At 52.9% G+C, this 22,811-nt stretch overlaps 4 protein-coding genes across 4 annotated transcripts; 1 reads left to right on the top strand and 3 right to left on the bottom strand.

Moving 5' to 3' along the window:
- Positions 1-1,573: 1,573 nt before the first annotated feature.
- ColSpa_10887 (fluconazole resistance protein 1) lies at positions 1,574-2,715 on the top strand (the record flags this gene model as incomplete). The annotated part of the gene is made up of 2 exons (XM_049277099.1): positions 1,574-1,792; positions 1,849-2,715. 2 exons carry the CDS (start codon positions 1,574-1,576, stop codon positions 2,713-2,715), a joined length of 1,086 nt encoding a protein of 361 aa, XP_049133056.1.
- An 11,339-nt stretch (positions 2,716-14,054) lies between these two features.
- ColSpa_10886 (uncharacterized protein) lies at positions 14,055-14,522 on the bottom strand (the record flags this gene model as incomplete). The annotated part of the gene is made up of 3 exons (XM_049277098.1): positions 14,055-14,160; positions 14,245-14,360; positions 14,424-14,522. 3 exons carry the CDS (start codon positions 14,520-14,522, stop codon positions 14,055-14,057), a joined length of 321 nt encoding a protein of 106 aa, XP_049133055.1.
- A 1,396-nt stretch (positions 14,523-15,918) lies between these two features.
- ColSpa_10885 (uncharacterized protein) lies at positions 15,919-18,813 on the bottom strand (the record flags this gene model as incomplete). Its single annotated transcript, XM_049277097.1, has 2 exons — positions 15,919-18,078; positions 18,142-18,813. The coding sequence occupies 2 exons, from the start codon at positions 18,811-18,813 to the stop codon at positions 15,919-15,921; spliced, it is 2,832 nt and encodes a 943-aa protein (XP_049133054.1).
- A 1,674-nt stretch (positions 18,814-20,487) lies between these two features.
- ColSpa_10884 (uncharacterized protein) lies at positions 20,488-21,015 on the bottom strand (the record flags this gene model as incomplete). The annotated part of the gene is made up of 1 exon (XM_049277096.1): positions 20,488-21,015. One exon carries the CDS (start codon positions 21,013-21,015, stop codon positions 20,488-20,490), a length of 528 nt encoding a protein of 175 aa, XP_049133053.1.
- Between the last annotated feature and the right edge of the window lie 1,796 nt (positions 21,016-22,811).

The following is a 22,811-nucleotide window of genomic DNA, read 5'->3' as shown; positions in this document are numbered from 1 at the left end:
CTCAGAGGTGCCGTTTTGTGCAGTCTTGTCGAGGGCTCCCTGAGGCAGGTGGCCTAGACTAGGCCCCATAGCTAACATAGTTGCAGTGTCATGTCATCTTTTGATCATGATCGAGCAGTACAGCAAGGAGAACTGGCATCTCTGCTTCACGCCGAAGTTGTGGATAACCCTTCCTCCTGGATATAAGACGCGGGAGGCAGTCTCCTCCGATCCAGAATCTCTACGACGGAGACAGAAGCCATTCATGTTTCGATTCCGGGATCTTGATTACCGTCCAGCTCAACTCCGCCGATCTGACGTCGATAGCTTCAATGGTCTGATGTAAGGACTTCTGCTTGAGTAGACCACTTTAACCCCGACATCACAAGGGTTCAGACACCCATACCTGGCTCGCAACCACAACTTGAAAGACGGACTCGTTATCGTGGACACCATACGCTTTGTCCACATCGACATCTCATCTCATCTCACTTGCACAAGCACAAGAACCAGGCAACCGTTTTGTTGCACCAAGCTACTTGAAACCCGCCCATCTACCTACCATATTCATTCGCCCGCAAGCGATCAAGGACTTTGGTCATCAACACGCATCCACAAATAAGGAAAAGGAGACCAACTACCCAATCCCCCAGGAACAACACACTGCACACTCGGCAACAGCATTCGCCCAAGGCACGTCCGTTCTGCAGTCAGCAATCCGCCGCCATAGCAAGGGCAAATAAGCCATACATCCAGCCGGCTTCCAAATCAAGTCCCAATCCCTTTCCTCGTCTCTTGAACTCCGCTGCGGACTTTTGCTTCCAGGCGGCTAGTTCACCAAAAGGCTGCTAGCACACTGCTACGACAAGCTACATGCCACGACTTGATACGTACCGGAATACCTCACCCGTACGCACACTCGATCGAGCACAAACGGAACCAGGATCCCTACTCAGTCCGTCCCATTCCAGAACTCGCTGGGCCCGCCCGCGCACCTCGGACATAAAGACGTCGCCGACCGTTAATGCCAGTCCTGGCCAGCGAATCCACACCAGCACCAGCGCCAGCGCCAGTGTCCGCACCCGCAACCCTCCTGTACTCGTACAGTACCGCTCGTCGTCCACGTACACACCGCACACACCCTGCCCTGCTTAGCATTGCAAGCGACCGAACTTAATCAACACAGAAGCTTCCGAGGCCATTTTATTTGTGCATCACATAATCTCGCGCGCGCACAATAGACGCACCCCGTCTACTCCCCGTCGTCTCCCCGTTGCCGCTCGACATTAATAATTTGCCAACGCCCTGCACCCCAGTACCTTGCCGTGCTGACTTTCCCGCCCTCTCGACCCTAGTGCCGCGGACTCTTGGCTGTGTCATCCCGACTCTTTTACCTTTCCTGCTAATCCTTCCTAAACTGGGCCCTTTCGTTCTCGCTATTATATACTTCACTTACACGGCACGCACCCGTTCGCTTTCCACAGACTTATACGCAGTTTGCCCCTCGGTCTACACCATCAACAACCACCTCTTTCCACATCGTCGTACACCCTCCTCTTTCTCTCAACCGTCTCGTAACTATTAATTGTTCACAATGGGAAGCGGTCTACCTACTCCTCCATTGGAGGATCAGAAGTCGAGGAAGAGCTCGTCCAGCTCCAAGTCCATCAAGCCCAATCGCCACACTGCCAAGCGTGCCAGCCCTCACAACGCAACACAACACCACGACCACGCTGCCCAAGGCATGTCTGCCGATGGTCGTCATAAGAGAGTGTGGAAGGCTTGCGAAAGATGCCGCATGAAGAAGACCAAGGTATGCTTCGTTGCCTACCCTTCTCACCACACACACCTAACCCCCCCTGCCTCTAGTGCGACGGAGAATTCCCCTGCAAGAGGTGTAAGGACGATGGTCTAGTCTGCACTGCCGGCGTTCGCAAGAAGACGGAATACAAGCAGCTCCCTCGAGGATACGCCGAAGTTCTGGAGCACACCCAGTTCGCCCTCATCGCCACCGTCCACAAGCTTTACTCCATGGTCAGGAATCAACAACAATGGGACCTGGGTGAACCCGAGCTCAACGACAGGGGACAGCCGGTCATCCACAACATTGCTCAGAAGCTTGGATGTATCCGCCCCAACAGCGACATTGACCTGCCGGTGCACTCGGTCTTCCCCGAGGACGAGGCAGGCTTGGCCGAGCTGGCGCACCAATTGGAAGAGCAACAAAAGGAACGCGATGTCGAGAAGGCGATGAAGGTTGAGGCCGACTCTACTTCTAGCTGCGAACGATCCGACCGCGCCAGCTCTTCCGAGATTGATCACTCCGAGTTCGAAGCCGATTACCGCAAAGCCGTCTTTGGCGGCCACAACAACCCGATGACGATGTCGCCGCAAAGCTTTTCCACGGGCTACACCGAATTCGACGTCGACTCCGTTGCCTCGCCCATCGACCCGGCTGCCGCCATGTTCCAACAAAACCAGTCCCCGCCCATGAACACATATCAACAATGGAACATGCCCAGGCAAACTGCACCCCCTTCCATGGATCTCACGCAACAGTTTTTCCAGCATCCTAGCGCCCTCGCCGGTATGGATATGCTAAACCAAGGCCTCCTTGAATCGGAATTCGGAACCATCAAGCCCCATGTCCTCAACTGCCCGAATCCCGAAGTCATGATGGGCATGGGCGACCCAATGATCTATGGAGGCTACGACGGCGAGCCCATGCGACTATAGCCTGCTCGACACTTCAAGCCTTTTGGGCACTTTCATTATGGATCATGAGGTATAGAGGTCGGGTTTTTGGTTGGGCGATGACCATTGGGCGCAAAAGAACCGGGGCAATGGTTTACGTTTATTTGGCTTTTTAACGATACACCGCTTGGGCGTTGCTTTTCGGGCAGGGCAAAGGGTCTAACTGGCGAGAGGAATGTTGCGGTGCGGCAAGGCGTTCAAGGATGTTGCTTTTTCTGGGATATGTTTGTTGTTGAGAGGGAGGTTAATCACCCATCGAGGACCTTTTTTTGAGTTGGAAACGTGAATGGAGGGGAAAGGGACGGTCAGCGATTCCATGCTACGACGAACCGGTGCGCGCAGCACACAAATCGAACCCATTGTACAAAGTCTTCCATTGTTTTTTTCCTCCATCATGGCCAGGTCCGGACAGTCGGTCCACTTTGCATAGCTTGGCACTGGGCTCTTCTGTCTACTATCAGAAAAGGTTTATCCTTTTTTTTATTACCATACCCCCCTTTTTTCCCTCTTCGCTCTCTGAGAGGAAACAAATTTTTGGGACGGACACACAGAGCTTGCATGAAGCTCGCCAGGGGGTCAAAGTACATTAGCTTTTTTGGAGGTGATAACACTGGGAAAATACCAAAACCACACTCTTCAAACAAGAAAATTAAAAAACCGCTCGACTGTCATGTTTCCTCGTTTCCCCGTGACCCAATGACCTGGTTGTGTGTGTGCGCCGTGCGCTAGGGGTTGCCTGATTGAATGCCTCGAGAACAAACTCAAGAGCTTGGGAGATGGGGGTGTTTTTTTTTTTTTTTTAGGGAAAAGAAGAAAAGAAAAAAAACCTTCTTGACCTGGAACCGAGCTGGCGGTGTAACGCGTCCCTCTTTTGGCCAAGGTTCTGCTCATACCATAATTTGGCGATAGTTTCGGTGGCCCTTCTTTTTTCCCTTTAACTCTCTCTTTCCCTTATTTTGCCATGCCCCTCCCCAAATTTAATTGACGAACTATTACTGCGATATGCGTTCCAAGAGTATTTCCTTAATCGGCGACGGTCCGCAACCGTGCCTCACGTACCTACGAAACATCCCCCATCCCCCATCCCCTCCGCCTGTCGTCGTTGTAGTTACCCTTGCCAGATGATACAGTGGAAAAGCTCGCGCCAGGAGCCAGCTCCGTAGCTTTTTTTGTCTTTATTCATTTATTCTTGCTGCCCTGCTTACCCCAAAATCCCGGAGGGTTTGGAGCGAATGCGACGCTCAGAGTTGCCAAGGGGGGGGAGGGATGAGCCACGGGGTCTCCACGTCGCGGCCTTTCACACAGCCTGGCGACTACCTCGAACCGGGCAGGGAGGACTTCTGGCCCGTGGCCGACGCGGACGGACGAACAACAACTCCAGCAGATTCTACAGAGACAGCAAGAGGAGGCAGAGGAGGAGGGGGTGTGGAAGATGGCCTCCCCGTACCCAGCCCCAAGCTCGAATCACCATCTCCAACCTGATTTCAGACTTTCTTCAAGCTTCTGGCGGCCCCCACTTGGGTGATTGGATCGACCGTACAGCACAGCAGCGTGCGAGCATCTCTAATGAGGATTGGGGGCCGAAACAACAAAAGCTGCTGCCATGGTCACGACGAGACGGAAGCTCCTGTCCACCCGGGTTGCAGACTGCTCGTGTCTTTCCCTCTCTCCATCTCCCCACCCTCCCCTGACCTGACGTCCGCTCGCGAGTGCAATGGGCCCCTTGTCGCGCGTACATTGCATCACCATACTCGCAGCCGTTGCGAACAAACAAAAAAAAAGTTGACATCGGAGGCGGACGAAATACATGCTGCAAGTCCGCCGAGACGGCGGGCGGCTGGTTGGTCAGGCGTCGTCACGCCCCTCACCTCTAAGCCACTAGATAGTCGTGGTCGGTTCTGGACAAAGGTTCCCCTGGTGCATCCGTGATCCCTGCTGGGCGATCAAGGGGGCGGTCGGGGAGGGGTGCCGTGCAGCAGTCTGGCGGCGGCAGCATTTTGTTGGTGGTCCTGCGGCGACGGCTGGTCAATGAGTGGTAGGGCGCAAATGCCAACAGTCTGCGCAGATACCGCAACACACAACGCACGCACGCACACAATCACACATACCTGGGACGGTGAGCGAATCCTACGACATACTGGTACACACCGAGGCAGGAGGCAGGATTAGTCTGGCGACAACGGGTGGCGAGCAGGACGAAGGAAGGACACGGAAAAAACTCTCCAGGCACACGACGGGAAACCGTCTGAATGCGTCCGCCCTACGATCTCCTTCGATCCCAAGAGCCCGCATCACAGCGCTCCACAGCGCATGTGCCACTAAACGCGGGAAGCCCAGAGCGCTGTTCATGCGATGATGCTACGTTTGGGAATGGGCCCGGTGGCGCTGTTGGAGGGGCGTGTTTGGCCGTTTGATGGCTTGTTGCTGTGTGTGCTCCGTTTTGCGCGTCAAAGAAGGGGAGGGGGGGGGGGCCTTCTTGGTGGTTGGCAATTTGAAATGTGATCTCGGCGTTTGTGACGGAGGGCGGGACGGGGATTTGTAAACCCCGCGGTCCGACAGTGGATGACCCATGATGAGTCGATTATTGAGGAAGAAGAAGAAAAATCCCTCTCATTGTCTTTGTTCGGCCTGGTAGTCAGGTGGTGTGTTTGTCGGGCTTCTGCTGCTTCAGGTAAGAGTCGGAGGATACTGTCGTTCGCGGACTCTCAAACTTGGCCGATGACAATGTTTGAAAGGAGACCAGGCAAGTGTTGGCAATGCCACCTTGTGAGTTCACGTGTTGACTTGGGCCGAATGTTTGAGTTGAGCTGATCATGCCGGGGAACCCCTGGATCAGGCTTATTGGGACTCTGTAGACGCTTTGTCAGCGGGCCATTTTTGGGTTTTGGAGAAGCCCCCTTCTCCATCCAGGCCGAGACGACATAGGACGTACGTAGGTTTCCGTTTGGTCTTCAACAGTGGGCATAATCAATTGCCGTCCAAGTCCCCGTAGAGAGAAAGGAGTGCCCAGCACGACGCAGTAAAGCTCGATGCTCGGGGCAAAATGCCATTGCTAATCAAGACAAAGTACCTCGGCTCGAGGTAAACTCGGCAACGAGGACCATCTGTGCCGCAGCACTGAGCTGTCTCGCATTCGGCTCCTCTCAGGTCACACTCTTGCTCTTGTGGGCGGCAGCCAGTATCTGGCAAGCCCAAAGCATGGATGGTTAATACAATTGGCGGGGCGCCGAAACACGGCGGGAGGTTGCCTGTTCCTGTTGATTAATCCAATTTTCTTCTCCGTTTCTTCCTCTGCTCCTTGGCATTTTCTTTTTTTGTTGCTCCATAGTGACAGCAGCCAGTCGGGCTGCAACACTGCCTCGCCCCGTCCCACTCTGTCCACATCGTCGGGAACGGAGAGAAATGGGTACGGTTGATGACCAACCGCCAACGTGGTGGGTGGTCCCCTGCCAGGGGGGTCCGTATTTTAGGCAGGCGATCGTAGAAGATCGGCCGCTGGCGGGAGAAGTTGTGAAAGCGAGCGCGGCTTTTTGTGCAAGCGTCGGTAGCTCGCGATGCCGAACCGGGGTCCATCGGTCTCTGGCATACGCCGTATCCATCTCACCACCGTGGGGCGGCCGGGGTGCGAGCACCGGCGAATACTAGGTCCCAATCCAGGAGCGCGAGAAAACAGAGTCCTGATGACCGGGTCGATCCACCGTGGAGAGCCATTAGGGTCAAAGGCCAGAGCGGCGCAAGAGGTGATGTGCCGTTGGGCAGATTTGGGGGCAGAAACAAGCCGAAAGTTTCGACTCCCTGCGTGATGAAGGACAAGGCGCGCTTGTTCGAAGACGGCTACGTGTTTGATTGGCGCCTGTCTTGGCCTGCTTGGCATTTTCTGTTCTTCTTGTTTCGCGGACCGCGGGCTCGGGGCGCCGGTGCGTGAGTGTCTGCCGCCGTGGGAGCCTCGGGGCCCTCTGGACCCCTAGCCTTCAGGGTAGGCAACGGCCAAGTCCGTCCAAGGACACGTCTTCGGATTTACGTTTGGGGCCAGCGGCAGCCGTTAGCAAGGATCGCGTAAACGGGCTGCGACGGGCACCTTGCGGGTGAATTGCGGGAGTGCACGTGGGCTGCGTTATCCGGGGCATTCTCTTCACGCGTACATGGCCGCCCGAGGGGTGTGGGTGGTGTGTGATGGTCGCTTTCCGTATGCCGCGTGCGAGCCGATTCTGCTACCATCTGAATATGCCGCTGCCAGTGCCTACCTAGCATGGGGTGGTCGACCGGTCTGTCGACCGATCCCTCCAGCACTGATGCTTAGCTTCACCGATTGTGAATGGGCGAGCCGTGGAGCTTCCGCGGATCCAATGAAGCGTTTAGAGAAGGCGTTTGCGGTTAGGACCATGCAAGAGGAATCCTGTTCCTACGTCGATCCGCCCGGGACTCGGCCGATGTGTCGCCCAGCGCGAGCAAAGGACCCCTTGGACGGCTGGCTCACTCTTGACCCATGGTAACAGCCGTAATTCCCGCCTTGCTGCCTCGCATAGGGCCATCATCTCGACCTTTCCCGAACTCGCACTTTCCGTATCTGTCTAATGCCGGTATCTAGGTAGGTGGTATTGATAGGCAATCACAATACGACTTGGGCAATACGCAGGATGCAGGAAGACTCGTCAGCCACAGCTCGGGCGCCAAGCTTCTATACTCGGGATCATTCCTGCCAATGTTGTTTTTTTGTGGTTGTCGACTAACCATTAGCCATTTACGTTGTGCCCAGGGCCTCACTTGTCCTTGGCTTCAAGACTCCATGACCCGGAGTCTCTCCGATGTGACGAGGTGGCTCGATGGGGTGTCAAGACTCAAGTGAGACAGCAGCTTTGGCCCTCGCTTTCCCCCACCCCCCAGTCCCCTTTTCCCCCTCCCCCGCAGCGTAAACGCGTATTAGTCTGCTTGCCTCGTCTCTCGCTTTCCTTGCTTCGCTTCACTCGTTTTCGCTCTCGCAGTCGACTCACCTACCTATCGCTTCTCTATTGCGACCACTGCCGCTACATGGTCGTGCCGCGTACCCAGGTCTCACCAACCACGATACGATGCGAACGTTACAAGCATGCTAGTGGGCGCATCATGCTCAGCAACGACGACTGTGGCTCGGCCCAGCTGGCTGCAATCAGGCCAAGTAGTGGCAGTGGTAGCAGGGCGAGCGTCTTCTAACCTTGTTTATTTCTTGTCGAATGGAGTCCTGTTCGTCGGCCCCAGCTGGTGGCCTTGGCCGTCTATTTGCCCCAAAACGGGTGGCCGGGTTTCTCTTGGCGCCTTGCGCACTCCATGTTGGCATCTCGTCATCCACCGTACCAGAGATTGCTATGCTTTTCTTGTCAAACCACGCCAATGCCACCTTGTCATGCCAACGTTTAACCCCACCTCTTCTGTTGTCCTCGGGTGATTTGCGAGATTGCATTACTTTTGCGATCTTGAGACTGGTCTGGGCCCATGACAAGACGGCAGGCGCAGCAGCGTGTCAATCAACCAAAGTACCTAGTGAGACTTCGAGTGACTTTACTCAAGTCTCCTAATGTATCCGCATGTCCCTTTTGAGACCCGGCATGGTTCCACGATCGGGGAACCTTCTTCCAGGATCTCACCAGGCCTTGGCGATGATGGGCAATGTCTGATATACTCAGCACCGCCCCGGGCGACGACCAAAGTGGGCGTAGGCAACCCAACATTTCACGGTCTCATCCTCGATGGACCACCAAACAGGTCCATTACACTCGTCGTCATCACCTGACTATTAGATGATGGCTATTGAAAGCGTCGCTCATTACCCTGGTAAATGGGCGAACTCTAGTATCAGTCCATGCCCAATTCGCAAGTCTCAAAACCTACAGCAGGCCTCGACGAACATCACAATTTTGGATTACCCCTAGAGGAGAGGTATCAACTTCACAGATGCCGCACAAGGACATCTGCACTGCCCTATGAACGCGGCATCGTCGATACCTCTGTCATGCGTGTCCATGGCGGTGCGGGCGCCGAGATCGGCATCCCACACACTACGTGGATTCTTTGGAAATTACCGAAATATACTGGCTTGCTAGTCACACCTATTTTCCTAAGACAGTAATGTTGACCCCTGATGCGAAAGTCAATCCTAAGAGCAGATGCCTAACTTTCCAACACCTCTGAGGCACCCTAGCCACTAGTTGGATCATTGACGGGAGTGGTTGCTACCTTAGATGTTACCAAAATTGGTGCTGGTCTTTGCAGTACGGGGTCTCCAAGTATATTCTCCCCACCACTGGCTTATCCGCGACAGGCTCATAAAGACGTGTCAACCCTCTACTATGTACCAGTCTACAGGCATCAGGCAAAATCTTATGTCGCGTTGGCGAACTCAGTGCCAGTCGTTCGGGTTACGCTAAAAGCCGTCATTCGCAACCATAAGCACCTTAACCCATCCAGACCCATTTTAAGCTGCACAGAGTTACGATTTATTAGGCTGTCAGAGAATGCGAGGTGGAGAAGCATGCCACAATCAAAGCCCGTCAGCTTACGGGCAAAGAAATGAAAGGGTGCTAATGCGGATGTCCTGTCCGAGTTTCATTGACTTACGTGCATAGATAGTAGCCTATGTGGTGGAGTCTCCGACTCACTGCGTCTTACAATCAACTAGCCGTTGGCGTTGAACGTCTCTGTCTTGACTCTGACTAGTTGACCAAACGGAAAGGAGCCCTCGTTCAATCCAACGTCAGCAGCCAGGACCCCACCTGAAACCACCGCCTCGAATCTCACGACAGATTCACATCATTGGTGGCGTCAGTCTCTTCACAGCCCTACGGGGTACGCCGACATGTTCAATCTGCTCAGAGATGATGCTTGCCAGTGCTCCGCATCGTTGTCTATCCTAAAGCTAATTTGCCCACGAAAACCTTGAGTACGAGGACTTGGAGTCTAAAGCGGGACTCGGAGACGACCTCCACCGCCCATCTAATCACAGAGAAGCTCGAACTGGGGGGTGGGGATCTCGAACTACTTCTCCGTTGACGTCTCCAAAGTCTTATTGACTCATTTCGAATGCCCAGGCCAATGTCGATAGCCTCACCTCCGCAAGGGGGAACTTCAGACGAGGAGGCTGTCGCAGATCATGTTCGGTGACCTTCAGATAAAGGACCTGACCTACTTTCCTTGCGTAAAGTTGGCGGACTGTGCCCGACTGGGATAGCTAGGGATAGGGAGGGCAAAAGTCTATTGTCAGTGTATGTATGAAAAAAGAGCGCGCGCGCGAGTCGGAGTTCATCCATTCTTGGCAAGGGACATCAGGAGAAGTGAACGCGGAGTTATGGTCACCCCGGCCGCTTGAACGATCGCAGCGCCGTCTCTGGCACCACGGCACGCGCTGGCAGTGGGCGAGGAAGAATTAGGGTTAACCGGCACACCGTTTTATACGACGTGCTGCCGGGATGAATCCAGTCCCAAGCGCGGAGTGTGACAACGATGTTCGTCTGCGTTTGGGAACATGGTTTGTGGTGGTGCGTAGAAGATTAGAATAGACGTTGTTTTTTCGGGCATTTTTCCCACCTGCCCCATCCCTGGGCGAATCGGGATTCGGGACGCGAAGACCGCACTTTTGGAACTCTTGGTCTAGATCTCGGCTCCCTCTCCGCGCTTGGTGCGGAGCTTCGGGTCTGGGTATATGCTAGTTAAACTGAACACAGTGGCGGGCCTGACGGCCCGCGGGAAGCCCAAAAGGAGGCCGCGGGATCTCAAGAAGATAGAAGCCCAGCGACTGGTTGGCGGAATTGTTGAAGTGTAGGGTTCTGCCTGCATTGCTGCTCCAGGTCGCAACGTGTGGTTCGAATGCTTACCAGCGATTACTGGAAGTTGAGGTTCGTCCGAGCGAGGACGACTAATCAACCAGCAGCAGATTACTCAAGCAGGATTTGTCACCTCAGACGCTGGCATGATTACTATACCGGACACGCCCACCAGACCACTGCGAGCACGACAGTATGCCCGTACGCTTGTACGTGTCAATCGCGTCTGTCCACTGTAGATTGCAGAGACTAGCATATCCGGGCACATTACAAACCAGGTTTGCTCAATCGCCGTCTCCATCTCAAAAGCCTCGATGGAGGTTGGAATGATCTACTGGGTAGTTCTTAGCTCCGTCGTTGATCGCAGGGCCAACTTCTCGAGGGAAAGAGAGCACAGAGCAGTTTGAAGTCAACGTTACCCCTTTTTCGATTACTAGGCATGTAGCCTACGTCGTACGCCGAGTCATTCGGCCGGTTTTCACAAAACACCGAGCGTACGGAACCAGAGCCCTTGGTTAACCGGGTTTTACACGGAAACCTGCTACCCGAATCACCCACCCTCCCCGGGGCCGCTGCTGCCACACTGACAGAGACCCTGAATTCGGTACCGTTGTCGTTTCCTCGTCCCCAGCGCTAAACCTCCTCTTCAAAGTCAGTTTAATGCGGCACCGGGCTTTAGCCGCCGTGGCGGGTGAGTTGTGAATATGACTACACGGCATGACCAGAGGCCGAGGCGCTCTCGGTTTCGGCAATGTAACCGTGACTGTTCGGGAAATATCATGTCACTGTACCTTCCATATACTTGTGCTTTCAAGGGTCCAGTCCTCTGAGTCCATGCTGAAGCGAAGACTCAGGATGCGAGTATAGCTTGTATCCGGGTGTAGATCCGCCTTGTTTGTGGGGATTCCTCATGGGTGTTCTGAGCTTGTCTTGTAGTCTTTTGACCAAGCTCTTTAACTTTAGGTTTTATTCAGACTCCTTGACAGCAAGGTTATGAATATGAGCCATTACTAAAGGGGCGGACGGACCTGGAGAAGAGAACGCTGGTAACACAGGCGAACGAAGCTGCCGGGTCTCCGTCAAGTGTTTGCGAATACAGGCCATAGAGCTGTTCGGTTTTCTGGGCCTTCCATTTTGAATGGTGCCATGTGAATAACTTCAGGGCCAGTGATACAATACATGTAATATTGGAAATATAGACCGGAACACTTGGAATGATCAATGCCTGCAGACCACCCTACATCACTGACAGCGTTAGTTAAGTAGTTGCCTATTATGAAGAGCAAAGGCACTGAGGACTCAGGCATAGACGTACCGTGTTTAGTATCATATAAGTTCAAGATCGATTGTCTCTCTTCAAATACAACGGTCTTGATATAGAAGTTCGAGGTCCGGGCTTGGTTAGCACTTGTTGCAAAGTCTATAATGCTACGAGCTGGTATTGTCATGGACTTGCCCAGTCTTTCAAATTAACCATTGGAATTGTCGCCAGAACGCACAATGTTCTCCCCAGACCTTACAAATCCAATCCCCCACAGTACAAAATGTCCTTGATCATGATCTGGAGTCGTGTTGCAGCATATCAGAGTTGTTCAAGGCTCCTGTTCATGCTCAACTGGGTCAAAACATCGCATCTTCGAATGAGTTGTTGGAATTAAACATCTCAGCATGAAGAGGCAAAAACTTTATCAGAAGACGGCCTGCTGATGCTCAATCTTACACTTCACGATGGCGACGAAAGAGCCTCTGTTTTACCAAGCGAAACAAGCCTCTATGCATTCTCCTTTACCTGGGACCAACAGTCCCAATAATTTCAAGTTATTTCAAAATACTTCTCATATAGTTATCGTAGTTGTACTTCATAATCTCGGTGTTAGCAACCGTGATGCAGGACCTCGAATCTCCGAGATGAGTTCCATGAATCAAACAACTCCGAAGCAACAGCCGGTTGCGGTGACTTAATCATTGGCTTTCCATCCATCACGAATCTCTCAGAAGAGCCTCTCAACCCTAACTTTTGAACCTTTAGAGATGCACAGATCTATATGATGCCTACTGGTTCCGTTGACAGGATTCTCGGAGACCTGTCTTCAGAGACAGCTTCCTGGTGTCACGGTCGATCCGATGTGCTCTTTGACGGCCAGTCAATATGAACAGCGTCTCCGTTCATCGACGAACTTGCAATTTCACCATCTCCTTCGCCGATGGCGCTTGTGTTGTCGTGCCGATGCAGTTCACGAGCTTGGCATCGCAGAACGCAACCAAATAGATTTACTATCACTGAGCTATCATCTTCTTACATGTAGGTAACGTGTAAGCTATAAAGGCGATGGATGAGTGTAATGACAGGAACTATATATATTGAACACCAAAGAGGCACTAGTGGTTGAGAACTTGTCGTTAGACTCTTTGCAGCCAACCCCACTGATGCACTTTCAAGAAGTATGCAGCCGCCAATATCCTTCTCAGTATATACAAATGTTCGAAGAAGATATAAAATGCAGACATGGCTTGCACTTTTTTATTCAATAAGTTGGCTTGCTGTCTTGGAAAGCATGAATTATACTCACAGGAGGCAAGGACGAATCACAACATTATGTCAAAGCTTGGCATATCAACTTATGATGCTAAAAAGAATATTAGCACACTTGACCTTAAACGACGTACTTTCTCACTAGCCCGGATACACGCTTGGATATCGCAGTGTAATTAAAAGACAGGTATTAAGGCGGAGTTGTATGAACGGTTATCCTTCAATATGTTGGCATTACTTCGGCTTGTCTCGAAAGATCTCCACCAGGTGATTGGTTGAACCGCATGCTATTATAGTAGTTTATAGAACAGTTTCTTAGAAGTAGTGTGCGAAACTCTGTTACCCTAAAAGTTGTTGACAGTGAAGGACTAGTCGAATGTTAGAGATCTAGACATTTTGAAGCCGCTCGCTGCGCGTATTGCTTGACTAGGACAATACGTTTGGGGGCTGGAGCATCTTAAGTAACATTAGAAGAAATCCAAGAATCCATCGGGCCTATGTTCGGGCGGATGGGCTCTAGTGCTGGTGTATCAAGTATTGTGATAGAGTTGAAAAGTCAATTCAAAGGTATGTATGAGAAAGGGACTCCTCATCTCTGACCTACTTGTTCCTGGAAGTAAGGAGGTCTTTATGTAAGGGCCCTCGGTATTACACTGGTCCTTATAGGCTCGGGACCCTACATACAGGACCTGCTCTTGTGATAACAGTTCCTAATAAAGCCTTGCAGCTGTTGCTCCCTAATTTCTATGCTGGCCTCATGACATGGTGCTTCTTTGTTGAGCTTTGATTCAGGAATCTGTTGGGCATTGCCAACTCCATTGGCAGTACAAGACAGATTCATGAGTTCTTACAATGTTGACCTATCAGCAACGGCTTGAACTCATTCCGCGATACGAAACCTTGCGCATTTTTCCTCGGTCTAGACAACAACGAGGTAAGAAACAGGGCATGGGAAGTGTTGCTCGAATATATCAAAATGCTACGTATACTAGCCTCTAAAACTCTGCCGATACCGCGATGAAGCCTGTAGCCTTTCCCTCAGCCGCCTGTTTCATCAGCTCCTGGTAAATGGGGTCCTTGGTCTGGTAGTACTCCATATCCCTGCATCGAGTTATCAGTCATCTGCATACATACACGCACAAGCATCCAAGCCGACTCGAGATTTTGGCACAGGATGATACTTACGCCTCGTTTGCAAATGTGATCTCGTAAACCACACTCCAAGGCTGCGAACCCGGCACATCGGTCAGGACTTTGCACTTGCTCGCTTTCGAAGCGACGATGTACGTCTGTCCGTCTTCCTTTGGTCATAAGAGCATCAGCTTCTGCAGTTGCCGTCTTGGCAAGTCACTTGTTTGGCTTACTTTCTTGCAGTCAGTGGCAAAGTTGCTGAACCTCGTGACCGCCTCGTCCTGCTTGGCGCCGTCGGCGAGAGCGATGAGTCCGACTCTGGTGATGGGCATGTTTGCGATTGTCTGTTTTCAGAATCCGTGCCGGCGACGAGTAGAATGTAAATTGACCGATTGAAAGACTGTGAAATGTGCGCTATGTTGCCAATACACTCAATCATACAGCCTCCCTTTGTCCTTATATAGTTTTCCAGAGTCGGCACCGTCCCGACATAGGAAGTCATCGCCGATGGCTCGGCGTACAACCTACGTCTCACCCTGCCGGAGAGAAGCGGAGCACGCTTCGCATTCAAGGCTCTCCTCCACTCATTTGGGGGGGGGGGGGGGGGGGGGCAAGCCAGGCAGAACAAAGACTCCATGAATACCCGGCGGTGAAACGGCAATCAGTTGAGTTGGCACCACAAAGCACGCCTGGTTAGGACTCGCCAACAGAAACAAGGGACTCCACCGATCGTCAGGGCCGATCGAGGTGTTGCATGAACACACCGCTGGCTGAGACTTTACCAAGAACTCGACCATTTACCGAGGCATGAACGGAAAACCCAACCAGGCCTCTTCTCTTCCATGGGCAAAAGCAGAAGACTGGTAGCGATGGGAGTTTCCCCCTTTTCTCCCGAACTGCGAAACGACAGCAGGCGGGACCTCAGACGTCGGTCGTAGTCAGGGCTCGGCAGCGGAGCACATACCGATTCGGGTCGCTAGTTTGCGTCAGTTGACTTGTGGGTAATGGTAGTGCCGGGCAGATCCCGGCTTTCCCGCGGCGGGGGAGGGGCATAAGACATTGAGTGGGACAGTCCGGGGTCCGTGCGATACTTCGGTCTCCGGTCCCGTCAACACAATTGCGGCTGACCGGTGAGTCCCGCGTAAGGCATCTTCAACAATGACATTCACGAAGTAGACGAGTTGATAGTCAATCTCTTGATTCATGCTAAAGCCAAACGTTGTAACTCCTTTTTTTTGGTAGCCATCCCAATCACGCCCAGAACAAAGACACCACCCCAACCACAAAGGCCGCTGAGGCCGAAGAGAGTCATCATATCATACGTATTTTCCCCCTTCGCTGGTAGACGTGGTTGCCATGTACCCAGCGTACTGTCGTCTGTTCGTTTCCGGAATTGCTATATACTCCCATACACCAATCGAGGAAAAAAACACAAAAGCCTCCCAACAGTGTTTTTAAGAGTTAGAAATTAGGGGGCCGATAAACGCGGGAGGACAAACTCCTACGTAAAGTCCAGCAGCCCAAAAGATTTGAGGAAAAAGAGAAAGAAAGGGTCAAGGATAGCCCATTTTTCCCGCTCAGAAAACGCCTCGCCAAGAAAGATGCAGGAGGATATCAGATACTCGCTAGCTTGAAGCCAAAACAAAAAGATGCTGAACAAATTTGGCGCAGTCGATGTAAGGAAAAGAACCATCTGTTCATATTCACATGAGAGACGAGAAGTGGCCATCATTGGCTTCCCCTACGTCGTCTCTGGTCTCTGTAGTTCAAAGAGTAAGGGGCAGGACGCTCTTGGCGGACAGTCCGTCGGTCCGGAAGAGTGGACCTGACGTCTTGATAGTACTCAGGATGAGCCGCGGTCGATCCCGACTGGAAAGAAAGCGGCGACCGCGGGGCGTAAGCCGCCTGTGATATCTCCGCTCCGCTCGCGGGGTAGAGGCTGTTGGGTGGGTTCGGTCGCAGATAGAAAGAGGTCTCTTGCTGTGTGGTGTAATGTTGCTGAGGGGGCATACTCGGAATAGGCTGCATCGGCCGCATCATCTCCACCGAACTCGGGGGCGGGTAAGCTTGCATCGGTCGAGAATGCATCGATGCGCCAAAGTCCGGCATCTGCATCGTCTGCTGGAGAGGAGTTGGAAGAGACTGTTGGAAGAAACCGTGCCCGGTGGGGTGCTGAGGCTCAGCCGGTGCAGCGTGACTGGCCATTGGCGAGTGAATCCGAGATGCGGGCTGACTGTAGCTTGTTGGAGGGTAAAAATCCGCACCAGAGTTGATGCGGGGCTCCGTACGACGACCATGAGCATTAGTCATATCGCGGAACATGCGCGAGCGGTCTCGGTTTTGTGCCATTGCGGATGAACGGTCTGGTGGCGGAGTGGCCTGGCCATCAACCCAGCGGCAAGAGTCAGACTCGTCTGCGGCTTGTGAAGAGACTGAGGGAGGGGCCGAGGGAACTAGGCCTGCGGCAGTGCTTGAGACGTTCTTACTCTTGTCGCTCGTAGCAATGGCAGCGGCGGGATCTTGCAGGCGTTTGACGACTTCGGGATGAACACCCTCAACGTACTCAATGAAGTCCTTGAGGTTCTGCACCTTCAGGCCCATTTTCTGAACACTCTGCTCGGAAGCGTCTGAAGCGTTTGGAAGTAATTCCTTCATCGCTTCAACTATCTGATCAGCGAGAGACTGGAGTCTCTTCTCTGTGCCTTTCAGAGGAATTCCGGTGATCGGTTGGAGCAGGTTGAGGAGCTGCAAAGAATCGTCTGTAGTTTGGCGAACAGCTTGCAATGCCTCACTAGCTTGGCGAAGCTGGTCATCACCAGTTGGGTTCTGTTGCAGCTGCTCGTAGTGGCTTTCCAATGTGCTGATGTGCGCCTGTGTGCTCTGGCGGAAGGAGTCGACCAAACCAGCTGGCGAGAACGTATGAACAGGCTGTGCTGGTGCCCGGCGAGCCATGACCGGCGTGCCTCGGGAGCTAGGCGCCCGTGACTCCTCAGGCAGCGGGCTGCGCCTTAGCTGTTGACTATGTGAAGACGAAGGCAAGGCTCCCTCATGCACCGGGCTGTAAGAGCTGGATGCCAGGGAATGAGGTTGGCGAGGGTCTTGGCGGTTGCTCTGGATAATGTGAACCTCCTGGAGAGTAGGAAAGGAGCTGGTTGGGGGACCCGAAGCTGGCACTCGGCTAGACTGCTCCGGATACCGGGACTGCATCTGGAAACCTTGCATAGGTTGAGCAGTCGCGGGGGGTAGTTGAGATGGCGCATAACCCGCGCGGGGGTCGTTAGGCATATGGGCGACTTCCGTCTGCGTAGGGTGGTGTGCCGCAGCCCCAGGGTGTATGTGAGAGCTGGCTTGATTCTCAGCAAGTCGATACGGCTCGTAGTAGTCCGCATGAGGTCCCTGCCTCGTAGGCAGCTGCTGCTGGCGCTGAGGCGTCGGGGGTTGTTGCTGCCTCATCTCCGACGCATGTTGCGGCGGCACCTGCAGAGAATCCCAAGCATTCTCATGACCTGCTGGAATGCCATGCGTGGACCACAGTGGCTCTTGAGCGTTGCCTTCCGACCGTTGCTGTTCGGGATGCCCAGAAGCAAAGTTGTCGCCTTCGTTTTGTGGCATAAAAACAAAATTGACTTGCAAGTCACTATCTGCCATCAAGTTGCCAAAGTGAGGCTCATTGATGCATAGATCAAGGCTGTCGGGAAATGCGGGGTCAAAATTGAACGCTGCATCAGCGTCGAAGCTGAAGTCATCATCAGATCCGAGGTCTGACCATGCAGGCGTATTAGTTTCATAGTATCCACGTTTGGGTGAAGGCGTTTCCGCGGCAATGGGGATGTTGTATTTTGTCGCAAAGGATGCCGTGTGTGTGAAGAGGGGCTTAGGCGAGATCGACTATTCACAAACTGTTAGCTAGACTTTCGGATATCCAGAGCCACTATTCTGCAACGAGCTTACCTTTCGTCCGTTGGATGACTTGTATATCGGGGATTCGGGGTCTCGAATTTCAATGGCAGAGTCCCTTCGTCCTTGGAGACGATAGAATCGTGGAGGCGGAGCGTCATCTCCGGATTCGGAAGGGCTTCTTGATGAAGCACAGGACGAAGCAGAGGGAGTCAATGCTGGTTGTTGCAACTCCGAGTGAACGGAAATCGCATCCCACTGGGCGGTAAACAAAGAAACTCGGTTTGCAGGGTCCAAGTTGACCCTTGAAAGGTTGCCTTCCAGCATGACCTCGCGTCCAACGTAGACGCAGGATCCAAAAAGAGTTGCAATGCCGCGATAACCCATCTGAGGACGCTCGGAGTTTGAGTGACTGAAGTCTAGATTGGGTCCGTATAGGGTGAGCAGAAAGGTGGTGCCGGACCGTTGCTCGGTATGAGTGGGAACCCAGCACACAGCTTTCAACAACACGAGCATGTACTCATTGTTCCTGAGGTTAAGGATCTGAATCGCATCTGCGAGACTCTCTCTCGCACCATCGTCCACGATTGCTACCGGGTCTCCACGTTGGTACTCCCGGCCGTCCAAAGATTGTCCATCATGACGGAGCGTACCGTGAGCTGGCTGCATGTTGGTGTTCATCGGGTCGCCACTCATGAAGGTATGGCTGATTGACTCCATGGACATTGTGTTTTCGATTGTCTTTCTTGTCAGATTATGTCCTTGGTGTTGATATGAGGAATTGTTGATAATGGTTGAGCCGCGAGCCACAAGAATTAGCACCACCAAGAGTCAAGTTGACTTTTGACCTGGTACATTGCTTGACAAGAGTCGATGACGGAGGCTGTGTCGAGGCAAACGTATATTTGAATTGAAGATAGGAGGTCTTTCGAGGAAGATGGCGCCAGAAGGTCGAAGCAGTATTCAGTGGTTGAAGAAATAAGTGAGGGTAGTGGCAAGTGGGATTGACGAGGAGGTGATGAAGTTTATAAGATAAATCGAAACAAGAGAGAATTGTGAACTCCTACCGCTTGGTGGGCTTCATAGAGCCAATGCGACTTGGCGTCGATTCGGGTCCGATACCCAGAGCATGGATCATGGAGTATAGCTGCAGCGGAAGCCTCTTTGCATTTCCGTTTGTATGAAATTGTATGCAATCCTTGTTCGCACCCTCCCAGCTCTTGCGTCCGTAGGAGACAGGGGGGGTGGGCGTGGATGGTCAAAAATCCAGAAGGGACTAAAAGAAGATCTGCTAGGTACCTAGGGCCGTAAGGTACTAAATCCTTGTCGACAGGAGATCAGGGATGATGACGGGGCAAGTCGGGACGACCGGGGTGTTGCAAGGCCACGGGTTGTCTCGGACCCTTTCTCCATCCAAAGTGAAGTCGTTCACTCCGAATCTAGTCTACCAGTGCCTCACTGCTGCACACCCGGCCCCATTGCACTGGAGCGTGGCTTTTCAGCCAGCTCGTATCATCTTGTCGTTGGCCTCCTAGATCATCGACGGTGGTCGACATAAGAAAGAGCTCCAAGTCAAACGTCTCGGGAGAGGAATGAGCGTCATCTGCGTCAACCGCTCCTACTTATTTGGCGCCATTGACACCGTCCCGGGTGGTGAGAAAGTCTTCGTGACAGCTCACAAAGCACTTGTTCGGTTGCAGACAGAGACTCGTTTCAAAAGAAAAGTTATGAACATGAAATAAAATTCTGAGAACTGATAGGGCAAGACATGCCATTGGCTGTTGACCATGCCGGACCGCAATCCTGACGGCGCGGGCGTGGAATAGCCGAACGCTCCTCAACCACTAACTGCCAAGCGGCGACCCCGCCAGAATCACGAGGGGAACATGCGTCTAAAGCTCAATTTTCTTTTATGAAGTTATCGGGTATGCGCGCCTCACAAATTTGGGGGGGGGGGGCTCGAAGCAGCTGTAAGACAGCACAACAGATCGACGTAGGGCGCTAGGACCGTCGCGATGCAGAACCCGAATGCTCTACCGAGGCAGGGCGGGAGGGCTCAAGTAGATGGCCAAATCGCCGCACTGGGCTGAAACCGATACCAGCATAGCCATTCTTGTGGCTTCTTCATTTCCATACTGGCCACTCCGGTCTCGCTTCCTCTAGAAGGCCAATAATCTTGCTAGACGGCAAGGCGTGACGAAAACTGCGCCAGGTCATGCTATTTGTTGAGTCGGTTCATGGTGAGGTGTCTTAATGGCGGTCTGCGCCTTATCAAATTTTGTACAGGTTGTCGCATTATAGACAATGTGGCAACGTCCGTGTTGAGGCGTGCCCAGAAATCGTCTATACCCGCGACAAAGATGTATTTTGGTCTAGATGATTGTTGCCACCTCACTGTCCCTACTTGTCTGTCTTGGAGTCGGCCGCACTGTTGTCCTTGTTCTGTGCTTCGTCCTCAGCGGGCATCTTGCCGAACTTGGTCAAAACTTTGGCAGCCCATTCTTCGAATTCTCGCTCAGCGGCCTCATCCGTCTGGCCAGCTGCTCCGCGAATGCTTCTTCGTGCCATGTCTCTCAGATCGTCGACCGAAGACACATCGAATGCCCATGCCGCTCCTCCAGTCATCATTATGGCAAAGCTGAAGACATTGAGTGTCGCCAGGTTCAAGGCCTCAAAGGCAATCATGCCTCCTTCGGGATTCCCTTGCTTCCCTGCCGCATAGTGACTGGGCTGGTAGAATTTGGGAAAGGCGGCGAGTTGTTTGCGTACTACGGAGCGTCGCGTGATCATAGCCGAGAAGAGAAAAAAGCCGGCGCCGGCGAAGAACAGGCCCAGTTGTTTCGTGGCTCTGGTCTGAAAAACGGAGGATGTTGGCTGAAGCGGCGATCTCGTCGGTCGAGAGTCTGACGACTCGTTGTCGGAAGCCATGGCTGTTGGCGAGCGTTGCGCGAGCATCGAATCTTCCCCCTAGATTGCACCCAAATGTCAGACAGCGCATCCACTGTGGCTTTCGCGGGAAGGCTTACAAGGTCAGAGCGGCAAGGACCGGCCGGTCAGTTGATCAAGACGGGAGTCGATGGAGTCGCGGTCCCTTGAACAGCTGAGGTTTGCGTGCTGGGAAGAGGTAAAGCGGAGCTATGGCGGGACAGGAGAGGAGCTCGTCTGAATTGGAAGTCGGGGAAAGGAAGTTCCCGCCACTAAAATTTTCGGACCCTTGCAATGAGTGGATCGTGCTACGTAGTATGCAGCAAAGCAGAATAGCCGTTCTGGCTTGTGCATATCACGGATTAGCTATCGGTACGGTACCATTGTCCAGCCCAGCCGAAGGGGTTACCAGATTTGTCCGACTTATCCGACCAACCTAGGTACCTGAACGGAAAGGCTCAGCATTTGTCTTGTTTCAGCGGCCCTCTCCATTACTTCACTTTGTTTCCACAACATCACCAATCGCTCTCATCGGTGGTGACGCACCTCCTAATGACTGCAAGTCCAGATCTCTCTGTTCATGAAAACTTCGTATCAATATCCTTTTAAGGCTGGCAATTTCGTGCTGCGTATGCTGGCGAGATGCTAATTCCGTTGACTACGGACGAAATGCACGTCGGCCCACTGTTGACACTACACAACTTGCAGAAGATACGCTTTCAGGCACCCTGAAACTGCAACTCGACGACAGCTAAGCCAGCCACAGCATAGTGGTAGAGTAGAGTAACAAGGGCGGGAATCTTGATTGCATCCGCGACAGCCACCCGTCGTCATGACTGCAGATGACACGGAACTTGATGGCGGTCAACTCAAATATCCTGCTCCCTCCTTGGCGCTAAATGGCTGGACTAAAGCCCTGGTCAGCAATCGCACATGTCGCTCTGCCCCCGGTCACGATGCCCAATCAGCATCGTCCACAACGCAGAATACGATCTGTCTCCTTGCCTTGGGCAGCCGACCTTGCAACGGCTGCTCCCATCAGTCAAAATCACCTGCAGATGACATGCCAGTCAGATGATCGGATGGCTTCCCCGGGGCCTACCCACCTGCCTTGATGGCTGCATCTGGCGAATTACCTGGTGCTGCCGTGTCATACACCAGTCCACTCAGTATCACAGCAACAAAAACATGTGCTAGACTAATAAAATGACAGATCAGACGTCGGTTTTCAGTTACATACACTTGCACGCCATCGACGCCTCTTGGACCTGCTCCTTCCACGACTTATGACTTGCGCGCCTGCACCCCACCACCAACTGCGAACAGAACAAAATACATGCTTGTCTCGGCAGCGATTGATTGTCCGAGATCTTGATTGCTAGATCGTCGATGGTACTTGACAGTTTTTTGACGCTCTATCGGTTCTTGGACGCACCATGTCGTCGGGTCCCCACAAAGTGTGTGCGATGCCGTGGGTGAGGTGTGCCAGGTTCATCCAGGCATACGTTCAAACGTTATCACTTGTTGACGATAATCTTTTGGCTGATGGCTGCGCGTGTCATACCCTCCCGGCTAATTTCAAGCGTTTTCTGCATCGGTTGTCTGACAAATGTTACTGTAAAAGACTCACAACCGTCCATTCACTTGGACAGTTTCGCGGTCCCTGCTCAGACAGCGAGACGACAGTGAGATACACGTACATCCAAATTGCCGTACCACCTCCGCTGGCGTGACGATGACGAGACAATGAAGCGAGCTTTGCCAAAGCTGTCAAATAGAGCTTGGCAGGAGTTGGAACA

The sequence above is a fragment of the Colletotrichum spaethianum genome (assembly GCF_022836535.1).
Source record: "Colletotrichum spaethianum MAFF 239500 DNA, contig40, whole genome shotgun sequence".
Taxonomy (NCBI): domain Eukaryota; kingdom Fungi; phylum Ascomycota; class Sordariomycetes; order Glomerellales; family Glomerellaceae; genus Colletotrichum; species Colletotrichum spaethianum.
This window is presented reverse-complemented; position numbering and strand designations above follow the sequence as displayed.